This window comes from Procambarus clarkii, chromosome 22 (assembly GCF_040958095.1).
Source record: "Procambarus clarkii isolate CNS0578487 chromosome 22, FALCON_Pclarkii_2.0, whole genome shotgun sequence".
In the NCBI taxonomy this organism is placed as follows: domain Eukaryota; kingdom Metazoa; phylum Arthropoda; class Malacostraca; order Decapoda; family Cambaridae; genus Procambarus; species Procambarus clarkii.
In genome coordinates, this window is record NC_091171.1 from 41,135,786 (window position 1) to 41,156,819 (window position 21,034).

Consider the following 21,034-nt stretch of genomic DNA (forward strand, 5'->3'; position numbering starts at 1 on the left):
TCACGCAGGTTGATCTGAAGGAGGCGAAGACCAACACGAAGGAATGGTACAGAATCCCTACCGAGAACTATTCGAAGACTACAGGATTCGCCTCATCTTTGAGAGGGATTTTTCTCCTTCCAATACCACAACTGAATTCACGAGCTCCAAACACGCTACTTCTATGCACGACGTCTTCCTTAGAAGGAAGATTCTGCTGGCATCTTCCTTGTGTCAGCAGAATCTGCGACAATGTCTATAAGTGTTGCTGGGAGAGGAGAGAGAGTGCGTCTCAAGCAGCGAGCCTGTCGGCCGAGCGGACAGCACGCTGGGCTTGTGATCCTGTGGTCCTGGGTTCGATCCCAGGCGCCGGCGAGAAACAATGGGCAGAGTTTCTTTCACCCTATGCCCCTGTTACCTAGCAGTAAAATAGGTACCTGGGTGTTAGTCAGCTGTCACGGGCTGCTTCCTGGGGGTGGAGGCCTGGTCGAGGACCGGGCCGTGAAGACACTAAAGCCCCGAAATCATCTCAAGATAACCTCAAGAAGCGGCAGGAATACAATCCTGTACAATGTTCACTGACGTCACCTCTCACACACACACATGAGGAGGGCCAACATTCAGCAACCCACCAGCTGCTCACCAAACCCGTAACCTTCCCACACTCATGGTGGCAATGTTCGTCTTTATTACAGCTTTAAGAGCCTCCGAGGCACTACGAGGTAGTTCATAGCAGCAATAACCTTCAGTTCCGGAGATTTGAAGTTGGTAAACTGTTTTAAATATACGCATACAGCGCCACCGTTACTAACAACAGATGAACCGAGTTCGTAAGTACTTGCATAAAATACTTGATGAATCCTGGGCCCTACCTGTTTTATTTTCTTAGCCAAGAGAGGAGCGGGAAGCGTCTACCACACTGACGTTAGACATGTTGACCAAACCACGCACTAGAAAGTGAAGGGACGACGACGTTTCGGTCCGTCCTGAACCATTCTCAAGTCGATTAACCATTCACAATCGACTTGAGAATGGTCCAGGACCATTCCGTCGTCGAAACGTAGGTAAGAACAACGAAAAAGGACCGAAACGTCGTCGTCCCTTCACTTTCTAGTGTGTGGTCTGGTCAACCTTTTTTTCAGTCAAATGGTCAACCTGGTCAAGGCGAAGCAGCAGAGGCGTATGGCGGCTGAGGGCGCCAGGGGTAAGTGGTAGCTAGGAGAATGGAGTTTATTGTGTGGCTTATTGTATGCGTCGCCGGCAGGTCTATGGCCCCGAGGTGATCGGTGGAGGAGCGAGGGGCCAGCCAGCATGAGGACGCAGTGGTTGTGGGCGGTGGTGGTGGTGGTGCTGGTGGTGAGCGCGGGCGTCTCCGAGGCCAAGAGGGGCGGCAGACGAGGCAAGAAGGGCCGCAAGACCATGAACCGCGGCACCATCACCAAGTTCAAGTCCGAGGACAGCCGCGCTTACTACAACAACAACAACGTGAGCACCAACCCGTCTTCCCTTTACTCCACAACCTCTCACACTTACCACTTGGGCGGGAATGGTGCCCCAACCACTTGGGCGGGAATGGTGCCCCAACCACTTGGGCGGGAATGGTGCCCCAACCACTTGGGCGCCATTCCTTTCCCACCGTCCCATCCCAAATCCTTATCCTGACCCCTTCCAAGTGCTATATAGTCGTAATGGCTTGGCGCTTTCCCCCCTGATAGTTCCCTTCCCTTACCACTTGGGCTGGACGGCAGAGCGACGGTCTAGCTTCATGCAGGTCGGCGTTCAATCCCCGACCGTCCACAAGTGGTTGGGGAACCATTCCTTTCCCACCGTCCCATCCCAAATCCTTGTCCTGACCCCTTCCAAGTGCTATATAGTCATAATAACTTGGCGCTTCCCTTTGATAATTGCATTACCACATACAACACGTCAAACCAAACATTCCAAGCTCACTGTATCTTGTATATTGTTCCTTGTGACTTGATCTGAATCGTATAAATGCATTAGCAATAATTATTGTTTAACCAATATTCTCAAAAAAATAATACTGAAGGCAGAAACAGTTGCCACATCGAAGCAGGACTTCACTAGAGGCCATAATTCAGTTAGAATATATACAAACACAAGCTGCTTTACAACACATTTGTACAGTCAGACGCCATTTTCGAGAGCACAAGATAATGCGCACGACCTTAAACCCCCTCAAAACTTGTACAGTTTTATTTGACAGTAATGGAATAGAAATGAAATTTACTGCGAGTCACGAGGGGGAAGAGGTAGAACGCGCGCTCTCTGTCTCTCTCTCTCTCTCTCTCTCTCTCTCTCTCTCTCTCTCTCTCTCTCTCTCTCTCTCTCTCTCTCTCTCTCTCTCTCTCTCTGTCTCTCTCTCTCTCTCTCTCTCTCTCTCTCTCTTCCCCCCTCTCTCTCTCTCTCTCTCTCTCTCTCTTCCCCCTTCTCTCTCTCTCTCTCTCTCTCTCTCTCTCTCTCTGTCTCTCTCTCTCTCTCTCTCTCTCTCTCTCTCTCTCTCTGTCTCTCTCTCTGTCTCTCTCTCTCTCTCTCTCTCTCTTCCCCCCTCTCTCTCTCTCTCTCTCTCTCTCTCTTCCCCCTTCTCTCTCTCTCTCTCTCTCTCTCTGTCTCTCTCTCTCTCTCTCTCTCTCTCTCTCTCTCTCTCTCTCTCTCTCTCTCTCTCTCTTCCTCTCTCTCTCTCTCTCTCTCTCTCTCTCTCTCTCTCTCTCTCTCTCTCTCTCTCTCTCTCTCTCTTCCTCTCTCTCTCTCTTCCTCTCTCTCCCTCTCTTCCTCTCTCTCTCTCTCTCTCTCTCTCTCTCTCTCTCTCTCTCTCTCTCTCTCTCTCTCTCTCTCTCTCTCTCTCTCTCTTCCCCCCCCCTTCTCTCTCTCTCTCTCTCTCTCTCTCTCTCTCTCTCTCTCTCTCCCCCTCTCTCTCTCTCTCTCTCTCTCTCTCTCTCTCTCTCTCTCTCTCTCTCTCTCTCTCTCTCTCTCTCTCTCTCTCTCTTTCTCTCTCTCTTCCCCCCCCCCCTCTCTCTCTCTCTCTCTCTCTCTCTCTCTCTCTCTCTCTTCCCCCCCCCTCTCTCTCTCCATACATACATTATGTATGATACATATGAAATATGTACATACATGTATATACATATGAATTATATATGTATATACATATGAATTATTATATATACGTATATACATAGTCTGTGCGTGTGTGTGCTCACCTAGTTGTGCTTGCGGGGGTTGAGTTTTGGCTCTTTGGTCCCGCCTCTCAACCATCAATCAACTGGTGTACAGGTTCCTAAGCCTATTGGGCTCTATCATATCTACATTTGAAACTGTGTATGGAGTCAGCCTCCACCACATCACTGCCTAATGCATTCCACCTGTTAACTACTCTGACACTGAAAAAGTTCTTTCAAACGTCCCTGTGGCTCATGTGGTTACTCAGTCTCCACCTGTGTCCCCTTGTTCCCGTACCAACCATGTTAAAAAGTTTATCCTTATCTACCCTGTCAATTCCTGAGAATTTTGTAGGTAGTGATCATGTCTCCTCTTACTCTTCTGTTTTCCAGTGTAGTGAGGTGCATTTCCCGCAGCATTTCCTCATAACTCATGCCTCTTAGTTCTGGGACTTGGCTAGTGGCATATCTCTGAACATTTTCCAGCTTCGTCTTGTGCTTGACAAGGTACGGGCTCCATGCTGGGGCCGCATACTCCAGGATTGGTCTTACATATGTTGTGTACAAGGTTCTGAATGATTCCTTACACAGGTTCCTGAACGCTGTTCTGATGTTAGCCAGCCTCGCCTATGCCGCAGATGTAATTCTTTTTATGTGGGCTTCAGGAGACAGGTTTGGTGTGATATCAATTCCTAGATCTTTCTCTCTGTCCGTTTCATATAGTACTTCATCTCCTATTCTGTATCCTGTGTCTGGCCTCCTGTTTCCACCGCCTAGTTTCATGACCTTGCATTTACTCGGGTTGAACTGTACTAGCCATTTGTTGGACCATTCATTCAGTCTGTCTAGGTCATCTTGTAGCCTCCTACTATCATCCTCTGTTTTCATCCTCATAATTTTTGCATCATCAGTAAACAATGAGAGGAACGATTCTATAACCTCTGGGAGATCATTTACATGTGCAGGCGATGAGTCACAATAACGTGGCTGAAGTATGTTGACCAGACCACACACTAGAAGATGAAGGGACGACGACGTTTCGGTCCGTCCTGGACCATTCTCAAGTCGATTGTCTTGATCATTTACATATATGTATATATATCATGTATATGTATCATTTACATATATGTTTACATACATGTGTGTGTGTGTGTGTGAGAGTGCACGCACTGACCTACACGGCCAAGTGTTGGCCGTGGGCGTGCTTGGAGAGGGCGTGGGCGTTCTTGGAGAGGGCGTGGGCGTGCTTGGAGAGGGCGTGGGCGTGCTTGGAGAGGGCGTGGGACCCGTACAACAATAACAGACACTTACCAGTTATCCTTCAAGTACCAACCGCGTTGTTCTTACCTGAAAAAGGGAGAAAACACTTCATAAGTTTATTCTGAGGAAAGAGAAGGGTAGCGTGTCATACACGACACTATGTAAGCCTTCATGAATATAATTTTGAGATATTCTTTGAGACAATGATATTTTTGATATATTTGAGATATTTTGAGACAATGGAGAGACTTGAACCCGCGTCCTGAACCCCTGTAACTGTTGTTACACTCGACACTTGGCTGTAGCCAAACCTCTCTTGAGGTCACTGACTGCTATATAACTGAAAACTCCACACCCCAGAAGGATTCGAACCCAGACAGCCAGGAGCACTATACACCTGAGGTAATACACTAAATGGAACATGGAACTCTTAAAAAAATTACACGCAGATCTCGACAATAAATATTTTATTCCAAAGAGCACAGATATCAGAGTTATTTCAACTCTTTCCGTTAGATCAACAACTCCGTTCGACTCCCACGCGGGAAAAGCAGAGGGAGACTGGCCTTGGTGGACCAATAGTGCCACGAAGTTGATACCTAGACCATCACACACACACACAGGCTATACCCCCCCCCTGTTCTTTGACCCCCCTGTTTTTGACCCCCTGTTCTTTGACACCCCGGTTCTTTGACCCCTCGGTTCTTTGACCCCCCTGTTCTTTGAACCCCTGTTCTTTGACCCCCTGTTCTTCGACCCCCTGTTCTTTGACCCCCCTGTTCTTTGACCCCCCTGTTCTTTGACCCCCTGTTCTTTGACCCCCCTGTTCTTTGACCCCCTGTTCTTTGACCCCCTGTTCTTTGACCCCCTGTTCTTTGACCCCCCTGTTCTTTGACCCCCCTGTTCTTTGACCCCCTGTTCTTTGACCCCCTGTTCTTTGACCCCCTGTTCTTTGACCCCCCTGTTCTTTGACCCCCCTGTTCTTTGACCCCCCTGTTCTTTGACCCCCCTGTTCTTTGACCCCCCTGTTCTTTGACCACCCTGTTCTTTGACCCCCTGTTCTTTGACCACCCTGTTCTTTGACCCCCTGTTCTTTGACCCCCCTGTTCTTTGACCCCCTTGTTCTTTGACCCCCCTGTTCTTTGACCCCCCTGTTCTTTGACCCCCCTGTTCTTTGACCCCCCTGTTCTTTGACCCCCTGTTCTTTGACCCCCCTGTTCTTTGACCCCCTGTTCTTTGACCCCCTGTTCTTTGACCACCCTGTTCTTTGACCCCCTGTTCTTTGACCCCCCCGTTCTTTGACCCCCCTGTTCTTTGACCCCCCTGTTCTTTGACCCCCCTGTTCTTTGACCCTCTGTTCTTTGACCCCCTGTTCTTTGACCGCCCTGTTCTTTGACCCCCTGTTCTTTGACCTCCCTGTTCTTTGACCCCCCCTGCTCTTTGACCCCCCTGTTCTTTGACCCCCTGTTCTTTGACCTCCTGTTCTTTGACCCCCCTGTTCTTTGACGCCCCTGTTCTTTGACCCCCCTGTTCTTTGACCCTCTGTTCTTTGACCCCCTGTTCTTTGACCCCCCTGTTCCTTGGCCACCCCTGTTCCTTGGCCCCCCTGTTCTTTGACCTCCTGTTCTTTGACCTCCTGTTCTTTGACCCCCCTGTTCTTTGACCCCCCTGTTCTTTGACCGCCCTGTTCTTTGACCCCCCTGTTCTTTGACCCTCTGTTCTTTGACCCCCTGTTCTTTGACCCCCCTGTTCCTTGGCCCCCCTGTTCCTTGGCCCCCCTGTTCTTTGACCGCCCTGTTCTTTGACCCCCTGTTCTTTGACCGCCCTGTTTTTTGACCCCCTGTTCTTTGACCTCCCTCTTCTTTGACCCCCTGTTCTTTGAGCCCCCTGTTCTTTGACCACCCTGTTCTTTGACCCCCTGTTCTTTGACCACCCTGTTCTTTAACCGCCCTGTTCTTTGACCCCCTGTTCTTTGACCTCCCTGTTCTTTGACCCCCTGTTCTTTGACCCCCTGTTCTTTGACCCCCTGTTCTTTGACCACCCTGTTCTTTGACCCCCTGTTCTTTGACCCCCCCGTTCTTTGACCCCCCTGTTCTTTGACCCCCCTGTTCTTTGACCCCCCTGTTCTTTGACCCTCTGTTCTTTGACCCCCTGTTCTTTGACCGCCCTGTTCTTTGACCCCCTGTTCTTTGACCTCCCTGTTCTTTGACCCCCCCTGCTCTTTGACCCCCCTGTTCTTTGACCCCCTGTTCTTTGACCTCCTGTTCTTTGACCCCCCTGTTCTTTGACCCCCCTGTTCTTTGACCCCCCTGTTCTTTGACCCTCTGTTCTTTGACCCCCTGTTCTTTGACCACCCTGTTCCTTGGCCACCCCTGTTCCTTGGCCCCCCTGTTCTTTGACCTCCTGTTCTTTGACCTCCTGTTCTTTGACCCCCCTGTTCTTTGACCCCCCTGTTCTTTGACCGCCCTGTTCTTTGACCCCCCTGTTCTTTGACCCTCTGTTCTTTGACCCCCTGTTCTTTGACCCCCCTGTTCCTTGGCCCCCCTGTTCCTTGGCCCCCCTGTTCTTTGACCGCCCTGTTCTTTGACCCCCTGTTCTTTGACCGCCCTGTTTTTTGACCCCCTGTTCTTTGACCTCCCTCTTCTTTGACCCCCTGTTCTTTGAGCCCCCTGTTCTTTGACCACCCTGTTCTTTGACCCCCTGTTCTTTGACCACCCTGTTCTTTAACCGCCCTGTTCTTTGACCCCCTGTTCTTTGACCTCCCTGTTCTTTGACCCCCTGTTCTTTGACCCCCTGTTCTTTGACCCCCTGTTCTTTGACTCTTTGACCATAAGACACACTCGCCTGCTCGGGGGGGGGGGGTATAGGGGGGAAACAGTCCCTCCCCCCCCCTACATGAAAGAGGTGGTGGTGGTCCGCAAGCGACACTCCCCCCCCCCCTTGACAACACCGCCCCTCACTAGCTCCAAGTTAACTTTCCAACATACTGGAATTATCACACACAGAGATCACACTAACGTGATGCATCAAATGAACAAATCCACAAGGGCCGTGACGAGGATTCGAACCTGCGTCCGGGAGCATCCCAGACACTGTCGTAGCTCAGTCGATTAAGGCAGTGTCTCTGGGATGTTCCCGGACGCAGGTTCGAATCCTCGTCACGGCCCTTGTGGATTTGTTCATACTGAAATTACTCTTCATCCCTGCGGCCCCTGATGGACCTGCACACACTGCCGCCGCGTGTGTGTAGTATGTGGCTCGCCGGTCGGCCGAGCGGCCGAGCACGTGCGATGGGGAGCCGGTCGGCCGAGCGGACAGCACACTGGACTTGTGATCCTGTGGTCCCGGGTTCGATCCCAGGCGCCGGCGAGAAACAATGGGCAGAGTTTCTTTCACCCTATGCCCCTGTTACCTAGCAGTAAAATAGGTACCTGGGTGTTAGTCAGCTGTCACGGGCTGCTTCCTGGGGGTGGAGGCCTGATCGAGGACCGGGCCGCGGGGACACTAAAAGCCCCGAAATCATCTCAAGATAACCTCAAGATAACACAAGGTGTGGGGTGAAGGGGGGGGGGAGTGCCCAGAGTTTAGGGGAGGGGCCAGTGGAGTGTCTGCTTGTATGATGGTCTATGACAATGTAAACTCCATCTGTAAACATTTGTAAACAAGATAAATACCTGTAATATTGGGAATCAACAAGTTGTAAAAGATCCAGCTTTGTTTACAAAGGAAAACACAACCCCGGGGCTCCATGGAACAAATCAGGTAATTTGTCATTTGTAAATAAAGGTGAGCAAGGTAATTTCAGACCCCAAGTTAGTTATAATAACTGACTTTAGTCTTCATGACACACGCGCGGAGGCACTCAACACACACACGCGCGGAGGCACTCAACACACACACGTGCGGAGGCACTCAACACACACACGTGCGGAGGCACTCAACACACACACGTGCGGAGGCACTCAACACACACACGTGCGGAGGCACTCAACACACACGTGTGCGGACGCACTCAACACACACACACGTGCGGAGGCACTCAACACACACACGTGCGGAGGCACTCAACACACACACACGCGCGGAGGCACTCAACACACACACACGTGCGGAGGCACTCAACACACACACGTGCGGAGGCACTCAACACACACACGTGCGGAGGCACTCAACACTCCTTGTCAGAAGTACGCTGAGTGCAGAGTCAACGAGCACAATTAACAAGGCCACAACATAATTATCAACGCTAACAATAACGACCATTCCTAGTAAACTATCCATCTGTAACCACTGCAAGCAGTAAGTAAACTACCCACAAGGTAGCCCATGTTACTACAGTGTCCATTACACCCCCTGTAAGTAGCACATCAGAGTCTGACTGATCGCCCGAAACTGGCGCTACAACACTCCTCTATGCGTTTCTTCTTTTGCTCTGTGTTACATTAACTTACATCCTCTTTAGTGTGGGGGGGGGGGCCCTAAGTGGTGTCTCAGAGTGCTCCACAAGCTTCTCTCTGCTCTTTACACACAGAAATCACAATAGCGTGATGTATCAAATGAACAAATCCACAAGGCCCGAGACGAGGATTCGAATCTACGTCTGGGATGCTCTCGGACGTAGGTTCGAATCCTCGTCACGGCCCTTGTTGATTTGTTCATTCTCTCTGCTCTCTCTCTTTACTTCACACACAAAATGTCGCTCACAAAATACTGATGTTGAACATGTTGACCAGACCACACACTAGAAAGTGAAGGGATGACGACGTTTCGGTCCGTCCTGGACCATTCACAATCGACTTGAGAATGGTCCAGGACGGACCAAAACGTCGTCGTCTCTTCACCTTCTAGTGTGTGGTCTGGTCAACATATTTCAGCCCCGTTATTGTGACTCCTCGCCTGCACTGATGTAACATATTCGACGCCCTGATATTTTGTTTTTAATCCATTTAAAGATGTCATACAGGTGGCCCCAACTGAGATGACTGTTTCCGCAGGGAGCCAAAATCACACTGTGGTCCCACTTCGAGTCTGAGTACGTGTTGGGACGCAAGATTGTCTTCATGTGCAAGGCCGAGGGAGAGCCTCGTCCAGTCATCACCTGGTTCAAGGACGGTATTGAGCTCTACGCGCACTCCTTCTTCCAGGTCAGTTCCAGTGCTGTAACTAGCAGGAAATCGAATGAACAAATCCACAAGGGCCGTGACGAGGATTCGAGCCTGCGTCTGAGAGCATCTCAGACGCTGCCTTAATCGACTGAGCTACGACATGGTCGATTTCGTTCATTTGATTGGGATTTCAGTGTGTTAGGAGAGAATCACTCCCAATTGATTCCTACTAAACCAAAGACTCTAACAAGATGGATGTAACCGCTTCTATTTCACTTGTACCAATGGGGAAGTTTCAAACGATCTGGTAATGTCCTTCCTAACACTGCATTAGTGAAACATCCTCCATTGGAAAAGTTATCCCAACCAGTCTTACAATGCTAAGGTGCCACAATCATGCAACTATTAGCTCGACTTATGTCTTAAACTGGTGAGATATATTTTACACACACACACGGCAGTGTGACTTTCGCCCTGGTATACCAGTTCACACCTCACTGAGCTCATTGTGTTCGTTTCTATTTCTCTTGGTTAATTCCAGATTATAACCTCATATACTTTGGTTAATTCCAGATTATAACCTCATATACTTTGGTTAATTCCAGATTATAACCTCATATACTTTGGTTAATTCCAGATTATAACCTCAACAGCTTTTTGTAAACTGGCTCATTGATATCCAGCCAAATGACTTTGAGATGTAGCAGCCATTCTCCCTCAGTTCTCAGTAGTGACGCCTGACTAGGTCGACTTGTCAATACTTCCCCCCCGGCCCATGCACTGAAACCCCAAACTTACTTGCCTTAGCAGAGAGCCAATCTTGAGGTTATCTTGAGATGATTTCGGGGCTTTTTTTAGTGTCCCCGCGGCCCGGTCTTCGACCAGGCCTCCACCCCCAGGAAGCAGCCCGTGACAGCTGACTAACACCCAGGTACCTAAGTGGTCCACAACACTTAGTCAAGTGTTTGCCAAGTGTTTGTCAACACTTGCCAAGTCCACAACAAATTCCCAAGTCTCCATAGCCTTAAGGCTCGGGCCGTGCCTGTCACCACACCTCTACACATGACAACACACACACACACACAGCTAAAGTGAGTGATGATGAAGGTGGTTATCTTGAGGTTATCTTGAGATGATTTCGGGGCTTTAGTGTCCCCGCGGCCAGGTCCTCGACCAGGCCTCCACCCCCAGAAAGCAGCCCGTGACAGCTGACTAACTCCCAGGTACCTATTTACTGCTATGTAACAGGGGCATAGGGTGAAAGAAACCGTCCCCACCGTTTCTCGCCGGCGCCCGGGATCGAACCCGGGACCACAGGATCACACGTCCAGCGTGCTGTCCGCTCGGCCGACCAGCTCCCATAATGTGTGGGTCTCCACACAATATGTACCTCATTAATGTATAGTTAGTAATTTTAAGGGTCAAAATGTTCCAATTATTCAATTGTTCAATAATTATTCAATTATTCAATATTCAATTATTCAATTATTCAATAATTAATGTTCCAATGTGCTCCTTTGTTTAAATATAATATTGAAACGTGTACAGATGGTTGAAGATCTCAATTGTATAGTCATATAATCCATATTGTTTTTAGTTATGATAAAGTTAGTTACTGTCTATTTTAACAATTCCAACAAAAGATCTTCTAAATCATAAGTTACTTGTAAATAATGAATACAGAAAGCTTATAAAGTTGCCTCAATTAATAAATCAATCGGACGAGGATGATACAAGTATAACAAGAACAAATTTATATGCGAATAATTGCACCTGTGTGTAGCTCATAAACGGTTGTTTCCAATATGACCAGGACTGGTAACGCCCGCGCGCTCGCACGCACATATGACACACACACATGACACACACACATATGACACACACACACACACATGACACACACACACACACATGACACACACACACACATGATACAAACACACACATGACACACACACACACACATGACACACACACACACATGACACACACACACACACATGACACACACACATATGACACACACACACATGACACACACACACATGACACACACACACACATGACACACACACACATGACACACACACACATGACACACACACACACACATGACACACACACACATGACACACACACACACATGACACACACACACATGACACACACACACACACACATGACACACACACACACACATGACACACACACACATGACACACACACACACACATGACACACACACACACACACACATGACACACACACACATGACACACACACACACATGACACACACACACATGACACACACACACACATGACACACACACACATGACACACACACACATGACACACACACACATGACACACACACACATGACACACACACACACATGACACACACACACACATGACACACACACACACATGACACACACACACATGACACACACACACATGACACACACACACACACATGACACACACACACACACATGACACACACACACACACATGACACACACACACACACATGACACACACACGTTACACCTGTTATAACACAGCCCTCCGGTGTACTACCAATGCGTCACATGCTGCACCTGTCAACATCGACCGCACCTGGGTATGCGGTCGGACAGTTAAATATGGCGCACCATAACCGCAGACTGATTCGCGCTCAGAAAATTGATATATATATATATATACAGTACTGTATATACATATATGATACCTGGTTGATGGGGTTCTGGGAGTTCTTCTACTCCCCAAGCCCGGCCCGAGGCCAGACTTGACTTGTGAGAGTTTGGTCCACCAGGCTGTTGCTGGTGGACCAAAGGGCATAGGCATATATACATATATGCCTATGCCTACATAATTACCAGACATGTTAAATTTATTTTAAAAATGACGATAAACTCCAATACTGCATATTTCCTCTAATTTGTGGTCCTAATTGTCAATTAACACTAAAAAGACATTTTTTTGTTACATGTTAAGAAGCATGCTAACTGCAGTAACTGACTGGGGCAGGTACAGTAGTTGAGCAGCTTACCAACCACAACAGTTAACCCAGACACTAACAATGACGGTCGTTTTATCCCAATATTACGTCTTCCCAAGTTAATAATAACTTGAATGTCTACAGAACAAGAATTACTAGATGACCCTCTATTCCACTACTTGATTGACCAATACCCCATTTGCTGAATGTTTAAAAAAACAGCTACAAAATAACGCGTGATATTAAGGTCTAGGTTTAGGACCTTGAGGTCTAGGTAATGTTAATTACCTAGACCTGTTAATTACCATAGACCATTGGTAATTGCAATGTTAATTACACATCTAACCCATCCTCCAGCCTCAGCAACAGGTCAAGTGTTGACGTAGGGCAGTTTTGTTTACTTAGCCGAAAACCGACTGACACGATGAATCAGTATATTATTAAACAGAATAATAACGAAAGTTTTTTTTCTGAAGTGTAAATTAATCTTATATATTGTGGGTTTATGTATAGTTAGAACTAGGGAAGGTTAGGCATGGTGTTATGTTGCTATAGAGCGTGTTTACACTACAGGCGGAATGTGATACCTGCTTCAAGTTCTGGGAGTTGGTCTACTCCCCAACTTGAATCAAGTTGTGACTTGTGAATCAAGCCAAGCAGAGTTAAGCAAGGTGAACGAAGCACGTGTCGAATCATTGCCTCGAACTTGGTCAGTGGAGTGTAAGTCAAAATACTGACTTATGTAAAGTTTTTATAGTCAGTATTTGGCTTATGCGTTGTGTACCTCACAGCTGTTGATGATGGGCTCTTCAGATCATATGAAACTCAACGAATGTTTCATCAAGTCTCAGAATCTTTAACCAGATGAGAGATCCTTTGAAGAGATCGAGTCAGAATTATTAACGTTACCCAAACACATCAAGACGATCCCAATCTTACACTTGTCTTATGCAATAGGCACTGAGAAATAGCTAAAACTAAATAGCTCCTCAAGAAAACTCTTCATCCATGTGGCCTAGTACGAACCAAAATTTATAATTTATAATTACCGCATAAATATAAAACGAAGCTGCAGTCAAAATCTTCCATCAAAATTATCCGAGACATTCAAGAGCCATAATAACAGATTTTAGAAACTGAAACAGAATTATAAATGAACCATATTTTATACAAGTATTATATTATATATTATATAATTATATTATATATTATATATTATATATTTTATACAAATATTATATACCAGTTTCGTGACGCCAGTCACGTGCCTATATAAACTTACTCCCCCAGGCGAGGGGAGCCGGTCGGCCGAGCGGAGAGCACACTGGACTTGTGATCCTGTGGTCTTGGGTTCGATCCCAGGCGCCTGCGAGAAACATTGGGCAGAGTTTCTTTCACCCTATGCCCCTGTTACCTAGCAGTAAAATAGGTACCTGGGTGTTAGTCAGCTGTCACGGGCTGCTTCCTGGGGGGTGGAGGCCTGGTCGAGGACAGGGCCGCGGGGACACTAAAAAGCCCCGAAATCATCTCAAGATAACCTCAAGATAACCCAAACACCACAATAACTTAAAAAACGTCACATTTTTGCTGGACGCTAAAAGCAGGAAAATTGGATTTCAAACGCCAGAGCGGAATACAAATTAAAAAAGTGACAGCGTAACTCATTCCATTTTAGGGATGGTTATCTTGAGATTATCGTGAGATGATTTCGGGGCTTAGCGTCCCCGCGGTCCGGTTCTCGACCAGGACTCATTTTTTTTTTGTTACACACACACACCCCAGGAAGCAGCCCGTAGCAGCTGTCTAACTCCCAGGTACCTATTTACTGCTAGGTAACAGGAGCATCAGTGCGAAAAAAAAAAAACATTTTGCCCATTTGTCTCCGCCTCCACCGGGGATCGAACCCGGAACCTCAGGGCTACGAATCCGAAGCGCTGTCCACTCAGCTGTCAGCCGTCAGGGAAAATAAGGATCAGTAAATAATTTATCTGACGTTGCAAGAACGAGGTCACGAACTAGTCTCACGAAGGAGGTCACGAACTAGTCTCACGAACGAGGTCACGAACCAGTCTCACGAACGAGGTCACGAACTAGTCTCACGAACGAGGTCACGAACCTGTCTCACGAACGAGGTCACGAACTAGTCTCACGAACGAGGTCACGAACCAGTCTCACGAACGAGGTCACGAACCAGTCTCACGAACGAGGTCACGAACCAGTCTCACGAACGAGGTCACGAACCAGTCTCACGAACGAGGTCACGAACTAGTCTCACGAACGAGGTCACGAACTAGTCTCACGAACGAGGTCACGAACCAGTCTCACGAACGAGGTCACGAACCAGTCTCACGAACGAGGTCACGAACCAGTCTCACGAACGAGGTCACGAACCAGTCTCACGAACGAGGTCACGAACTAGTCTCACGAACGAGGTCACGAACCAGTCTCACGAACGAGGTCACGAACCAGTCTCACGAACGAGGTCACGAACTAGTCTCACGAACGCAATCATCTTACCGTATGTTCACAAATTTGGGCTCGACCTCCCTAAGACGAACAGTAAGACAGAAGAGGGATGGGTCCCGGTGGCCTAACCTGACCACGGGGGATCATTCCTGCAGGATAGCAGCTTCGTACTCTTCTATCCTTTCTTATGGGCCCAGGAGAAGGGCTCTGGGCCCAGGAGAAGAGCTCTGGGCCCAGGAGAAGGGCTCTGGGCCCAGGAGAAGGGCTCTGGGCCCAGGAGAAGGGCTCTGGGCCCAGGAGAAGGGCTCTGGGCCCAGGAGAAGAGCTCTGGGCCCAGGAGAAGGGCTCTGGGCCCAGGAGAAGGGCTCTGGGCCCAGGAGAAGGGCTCTGGGCCCAGGAAGAAGGGCTCTGGGCCCAGGGAGAAGGGCTCTGGGCCCAGGAGAAGGGCTCTGGGCCCAGGGAGAAGGGCTCTGGGCCCAGGGAGAAGGGCTCTGGGCCCAGGAGAAGGGCTCTGGGCCCAGGGAGAAGGGCTCTGGGCCCAGGAGAAGGGCTCTGGGCCCAGGAGAAGGGCTCTGGGCACAGGAGAAGGGCTCTGGGCCCAGGAGAAGGGCTCTGGGCCCAGGGAGAAGGGCTCTGGGCCCAGGAGAAGGGCTCTGGGCCCAGGGAGAAGGGCTCTGGGCCCAGGAAGAAGGGCTCTGGGCCCAGGAGAAGGGCTCTGGGCCCAGGAGAAGGGCTCTGGGCCAGGAGAAGGGCTCTGGGCCCAGGAGAAGGGCTCTGAGCCCAGGAGAAGGGCTCTGGGCCCAGGAGAAGGGCTCTGGGCCCAGGAAGAAGGGCTCTGGGCCCAGGAGAAGGGCTCTGGGCCCAGGAGAAGGGCTCTGGGCCAGGAGAAGAGCTCTGGGCCCAGGAGAAGGGCTCTGAGCCCAGGAGAAGGGCTCTGGGCCCAGGAAGAAGGGCTCTGGGCCCAGGAGAAGGGCTCTGGGCCCAGGAGAAGGGCTCTGGGCCCAGGAGAAGGGCTCTGGGCCCAGGAGAAGGGCTCTGGGCCCAGGGAGAAGGGTTCTAGGCCCAAGAGAAGGGCTCTGGGCCCAGGAGAAGGGCTCTGGGCCAGGAGAAGGGCTCTGGGCCAGGAGAAGGGCTCTGGGCCAGGAGAAGGGCTCTGGGCCAGGAGAAGGGCTCTGGGCCCAGGAGAAGGGCTCTGGGCCAGGAGAAGGGCTCTGGGCCCAGGAGAAGGGCTCTGAGCCCAGGAGAAGGGCTCTGGGCCCAGGAAGAAGGGCTCTGGGCCCAGGAGAAGGGCTCTGGGCCCAGGAGAAGGGCTCTGGGCCCAGGAGAAGGGCTCTGGGCCCAGGAGAAGGGCTCTGGGCCCAAGAGAAGGGCTCTGGGCCCAGGAGAAGGGCTCTGGGCCCAGGAGAAGGGCTCTGGGCCCAGGAGAAGGGCTCTGGGCCCAGGGAGAAGGGCTCTGTGCCCAGGAGAAGGGCTCTGGGCCCAGGAGAAGGGCTCTGGGCCAGGAGAAGGGCTGTGGGCCAGGAGAAGGGCTCTGGGGCCAAGGAGAAGGGCTGTGGGCCAGGAGAAGGGCTCTGGGCCCAGGAGAAGGGCTCTGGGCCCAGGAGAAGGGCTCTGGGCCAGGAGAAGGGCTCTGGGCCAGGAGAAGGGCTCTGGGCCAGGAGAAGGGCTCTGGGGCCAAGGAGAAGGGCTGTGGGCCAGGAGAAGGGCTCTGGGCCCAGGAGAAGGGCTCTGGGCCCAGGGAGAAGGGCTCTGGGCCCAGGGAGAAGGGCTCTGGGCCAGGAGAAGGGCTCTGGGCCCAGGGAGAAGGGCTCTGTGCCCAGGAGAAGGGCTCTGGGCCCAAGAGAAGGGCTCTGGGCCCAGGAGAAGGGCTCTGGGCCCAGGAGAAGGGCTCTGGGCCCAGGAGAAGGGCTCTGGGCCCAGGGAGAAGGGCTCTGTGCCCAGGAGAAGGGCTCTGGTCCCAGGAGAAGGGCTCTGGGCCAGGAGAAGGGCTGTGGGCCAGGAGAAGGGCTCTGGGGCCAAGGAGAAGGGCTGTGGGCCAGGAGAAGGGCTCTGGGCCCAGGAGAAGGGCTCTGGGCCCAGGAGAAGGGCTCTGGGCCAGGAGAAGGGCTCTGGGCCAGGAGAAGGGCTCTGGGCCAGGAGAAGGGCTCTGGGGCCAAGGAGAAGGGCTGTGGGCCAGGAGAAGGGCTCTGGGCCCAGGAGAAGGGCTCTGGGCCCAGGAGAAGGGCTCTGGGCCCAGGAAAAGGGCTCTGGGCCCAGGAAAAGGGCTCTGGGCCCAGGAAAAGGGCTCTGGGCCCAGGAAAAGGGCTCTGGGCCCAGGAAAAGGGCTCTGGGCCCAGGAAAAGGGCCCTGTACATATACAATTTACATGTTACATGAGGGGAATATTTTGTCCTTATATTTACAAAGTAACCAGATTCAACACTTCACTGTAGCCTATAAGACATGCACGTATATGTATAAATCTGAGGAGTAATGAGACGTATGTTTTCAGCTGCACGAGTGGAAGGAAGGCAAGGGAGAGATCAAGAGCAAGATGGAGATCGACCCGGCCACCCAGATGGACGCCGGCTTCTACGAGTGTCAGGCCGACAACAAGTACGCCGTCGACATCAAGGGCTTCAGCGCCGACTACTCCATCGAGTTTGTGTGAGGGAGCAGCTATAGCCAGCCAGCCGGCCGGCCGGCCAGGGTCACCCCCCTAACACACCCTCACACACCCCCATCAACCCCCTCCTAGTCTGGTGGGACCACTCATCATGGTGGACTCGCCCCACTACTCAAACCATCATCCTGTGACTGCGCTCGTGCTAGAATTTTCTCCACTAGATACTGGATATAGGATGTGGTAGATGGCTTTGGCTTATAAGAAGACCCCCACCCCAACCCAGAGTGGATTAGCGTCCATCCGGGGGTCACATACAGGTGATAGTGAGACAGTGGTGGATACGACACGCCTCACCGATGGAAGTTAAGCAGCACAATATTGCCCACAGTTTGCGTGGCAAACGTCTGAAAGGCTGTCTCGCATGACTACTTTGTTTTAGTGTAAATGTCTCTTAGGTGTTTGATACACACTCACACATGTTAAATGAAAGATTGTTAGGATATCAGTTGTAACGTTGTGGCTAGGCAGGCACTAATATACAGTTGATAGATAGAGTTAGTTCACTCTTCACTAAAGCACAGATCAAGTACCTTGGTGTAGTGGAGTAGCTGGACGCTCCGGGATATTTCCACACGTTAGGGAGTGGAGAAGGGTACTGTGCCTGGCTTCAAGACCCAACAGAAAGTTCAAGCAAGCGGCAGAGACCCTCGTCCCTTCAACACAGCAGATCAGGACAACCCCGAACCCCTGGCACCAACTAAGCTTGGAAAATATCAAAAGATATTCCTGTCTAATTTTATACAGTGCTTACATTATGTTTAGCCAACCACTTGGACTGGACGGTAGAGCGACGGTCTCGCTTCATGTAGGTCGGCGTTCAATCCCCGACCGTCCAAGTCGTTGAAAACCATTCCTTTCCTCCCCCCCCCCCCACCCCCACCCCCCGTCCCATCCCAAATCCTTATCCTGATCCCTTCCAAGTGCTATATAGTCGTAATGGCTTTGCGCTTCCCCCCCCCCCCCCACCCCGATAGTTCCGTTCTGTTACAGTATGTTTGGTTACAGCACTGAAATAGTAGCCAGAGGGATTATAACCAATGACTGGAGCATCATAAAGTATGATCGATAGAGTGTACTCAATGGCTCGAGTACAATACAAAATAAGGTGCGGTGTGAGCAGTACAATATATCTGACCACAGCTGGCGAATGATTGCAAAAGATTTATAACATAGTTCTAGTGAAAATATAATTCTGTATCACTAAATGCGAGTTTTTTCACCAACTTCAATCTACGTTGACGCACGGTGCACACCACATGAAATACAGAAACCACACCCATTTTGGCCTCTTAAACTATGGAATTGTACAAGACTTACACGACTAATTCATTCACATACAACTTCGTCCAGCAGTAGTACGGAATCCCACTCCCACCACAATACTTCAACACCTGAGACGTTAGAGGCGTTAAAAAGAATTTTTTCAGTGTCAGAGTAGTTAATAAAAGGAATGCTTTAGGCAGTGATGTGGTGGCGGCTGACTCCATACACAGTTTCAAATGTAGATATGATAAGAGCCCAGTAGGCTCAGGAATCTGTACACCTGTTGATTGACAGTTGAGAGGCGGGACCAAAGAGCCAAAGCTCAACCCCCGCAAGCACAATTAGGTGAGTACCTCTCCCACACTCACACAAGTCTAAGTCACTCATTATTCGCACCTACTCTACACTCTTCATATCATCATAAACCTCACTGTTCTTAATTCACTTGTCCCAGACTTGTGTAACTCTTCCCCCTTTCATCGCCTATTTTGTTCAACCTCAGAGGAGATCTATTATTCTAAATACAGTTGTTCTTTATCACTAAAATAAATGGGGCTGTGTGGATGCCACCAAGTCCAGGAAGCTTTGATTATGCTACCAAGTCCTGGAAGCTTTGATTATGCTACCAAGTCCAGGAAGCTTTGATTATGCTACCAAGTCCTGGAAGCTTTGATTATGCTACCAAGTCCTGGAAGCTTTGATTATGTTACCAAGTCCTGGAAGCTTTGATTATGCTACCAAGTCTAGGAAGCTTTGATTATGCTACCAAGTCCTGGAAGCTTTGATTATGCAACCAAGTCCTGGAAGCTTTGATTATGCTACCAAGTCCTGGAAGCTTTGATTATGCTACCAAGTCCTTGCAAGTTTTTTTTGTCACCTAGGTCACAGCAGCTATTTAATGCCTCCCTAGTCAAGATACCCAGTTAATGCCTTCGTTGTCTACATAGCCGGTAAATGCCTTCCAAGTCTAAGTAGCTGTGTTAATGCCTAGTTAATACCTTGTCTAGGTAGTCTTCTTAATGCCCCCCCCCCTAGGGTCCTGGTAGTTGTGGTTATACCACAAACGTTCTGGTGATTAGGTTGATTGCACTCAACCCATCCTTGCATACAATTATCAGAACACGGAGAGAGGATCGCTGCAGTTGGCCTACTGAACACACACACAGAGAGAGAGAGAGAGAGAGAGAGAGAGAGAGAGAGAGAGAGAGAGAGAGAGAGAGAGAGAGAGAGAGAGAGAGAGAGAGAGAGATATATCCCATCTTCTTCCATTCAGTTATTTTCGCATACATAGGCCTACCATTTGGATGACATTTCATCCATTTTGCTACACCAATGCTTCCTGGCGGCTTGTTCCACTCTGCAACCCTTCTACCAAAGCTGTGTTTACAGTTCTCGTTAACTCTCAAGATCAATTTGAATACATCGCTACGATTTCTATCCTCATGTTGCATATTTGCAATTGAATCTCGCCTCGTTCTACGGCTTTCAAGTAATGCAGCCTCAATGCCTACATAAATCTTCCTTCGTAGGTTAGCTAATGCCCATGTCATACACCATATAATTCTCTTTCCCCCCTGTTTCTAGCTCTGTATATTTTTGAGATATATACAAGAGTTGTTACATATCGTGTAGGTAGTTGCCTCGTTAGACACATTCACACACTGTCGTTCGACCAACACCTCAGCCCTCCACTATCATAACTAGCTCAACCTAATCCCGTCCAAGAAGCAGCTAGTATGACTTGAGACGTAAACCCAGTTTTGCATCACCTACTTCCCAACGTCTATCCCCATCCCCCCTCGACCTCTTACGCAGATCGCTTCAAGCACAAGTCTGCTTCATGGGTTATTCTTGCCACAGCTGGAGACTGGAATTTGGCGCCATACTCGTGTGGGCGGCCACAACACTGTACGGTGTCTCACTGATGTGATAACGTCTCACTGATGTGATAACGTCTCACTGATGTGATAACGTCTCACTGATGTGATAACGTCTCACTGATGTGATAACGTCTCACTGATGTGATAACGTCTCACTGATGTGATAACGTCTCACTGATGTGATAACGTCTCACTGATGTGTTAACGTCTCACTGATGTGATAACGTCTCACT

At 49.7% G+C, this 21,034-nt stretch overlaps 2 protein-coding genes across 2 annotated transcripts in view; one reads left to right on the plus strand and one right to left on the minus strand.

The window, feature by feature from the left end:
* Positions 1-18,863, plus strand: part of LOC123760214 (immunoglobulin domain-containing protein oig-4) — a 43,901-nt gene extending 25,038 nt beyond the window's left edge. Inside the window, exons 2-4 of the mRNA XM_045745725.2 lie at positions 1,244-1,464; positions 9,410-9,559; positions 17,485-18,863. Coding sequence (XP_045601681.1) covers positions 1,291-1,464; positions 9,410-9,559; positions 17,485-17,643 — 483 coding nt within the window. The 5' untranslated portion in view covers positions 1,244-1,290 and the 3' untranslated portion in view covers positions 17,644-18,863. The remainder of the gene's footprint in view (positions 1-1,243; positions 1,465-9,409; positions 9,560-17,484) is intronic.
* The window catches only part of Plod (procollagen lysyl hydroxylase), a 310,319-nt gene that overhangs the window by 202,410 nt on the left and 86,875 nt on the right, over positions 1-21,034 (minus strand). The gene's annotated exons all lie outside the window — the stretch shown is intronic.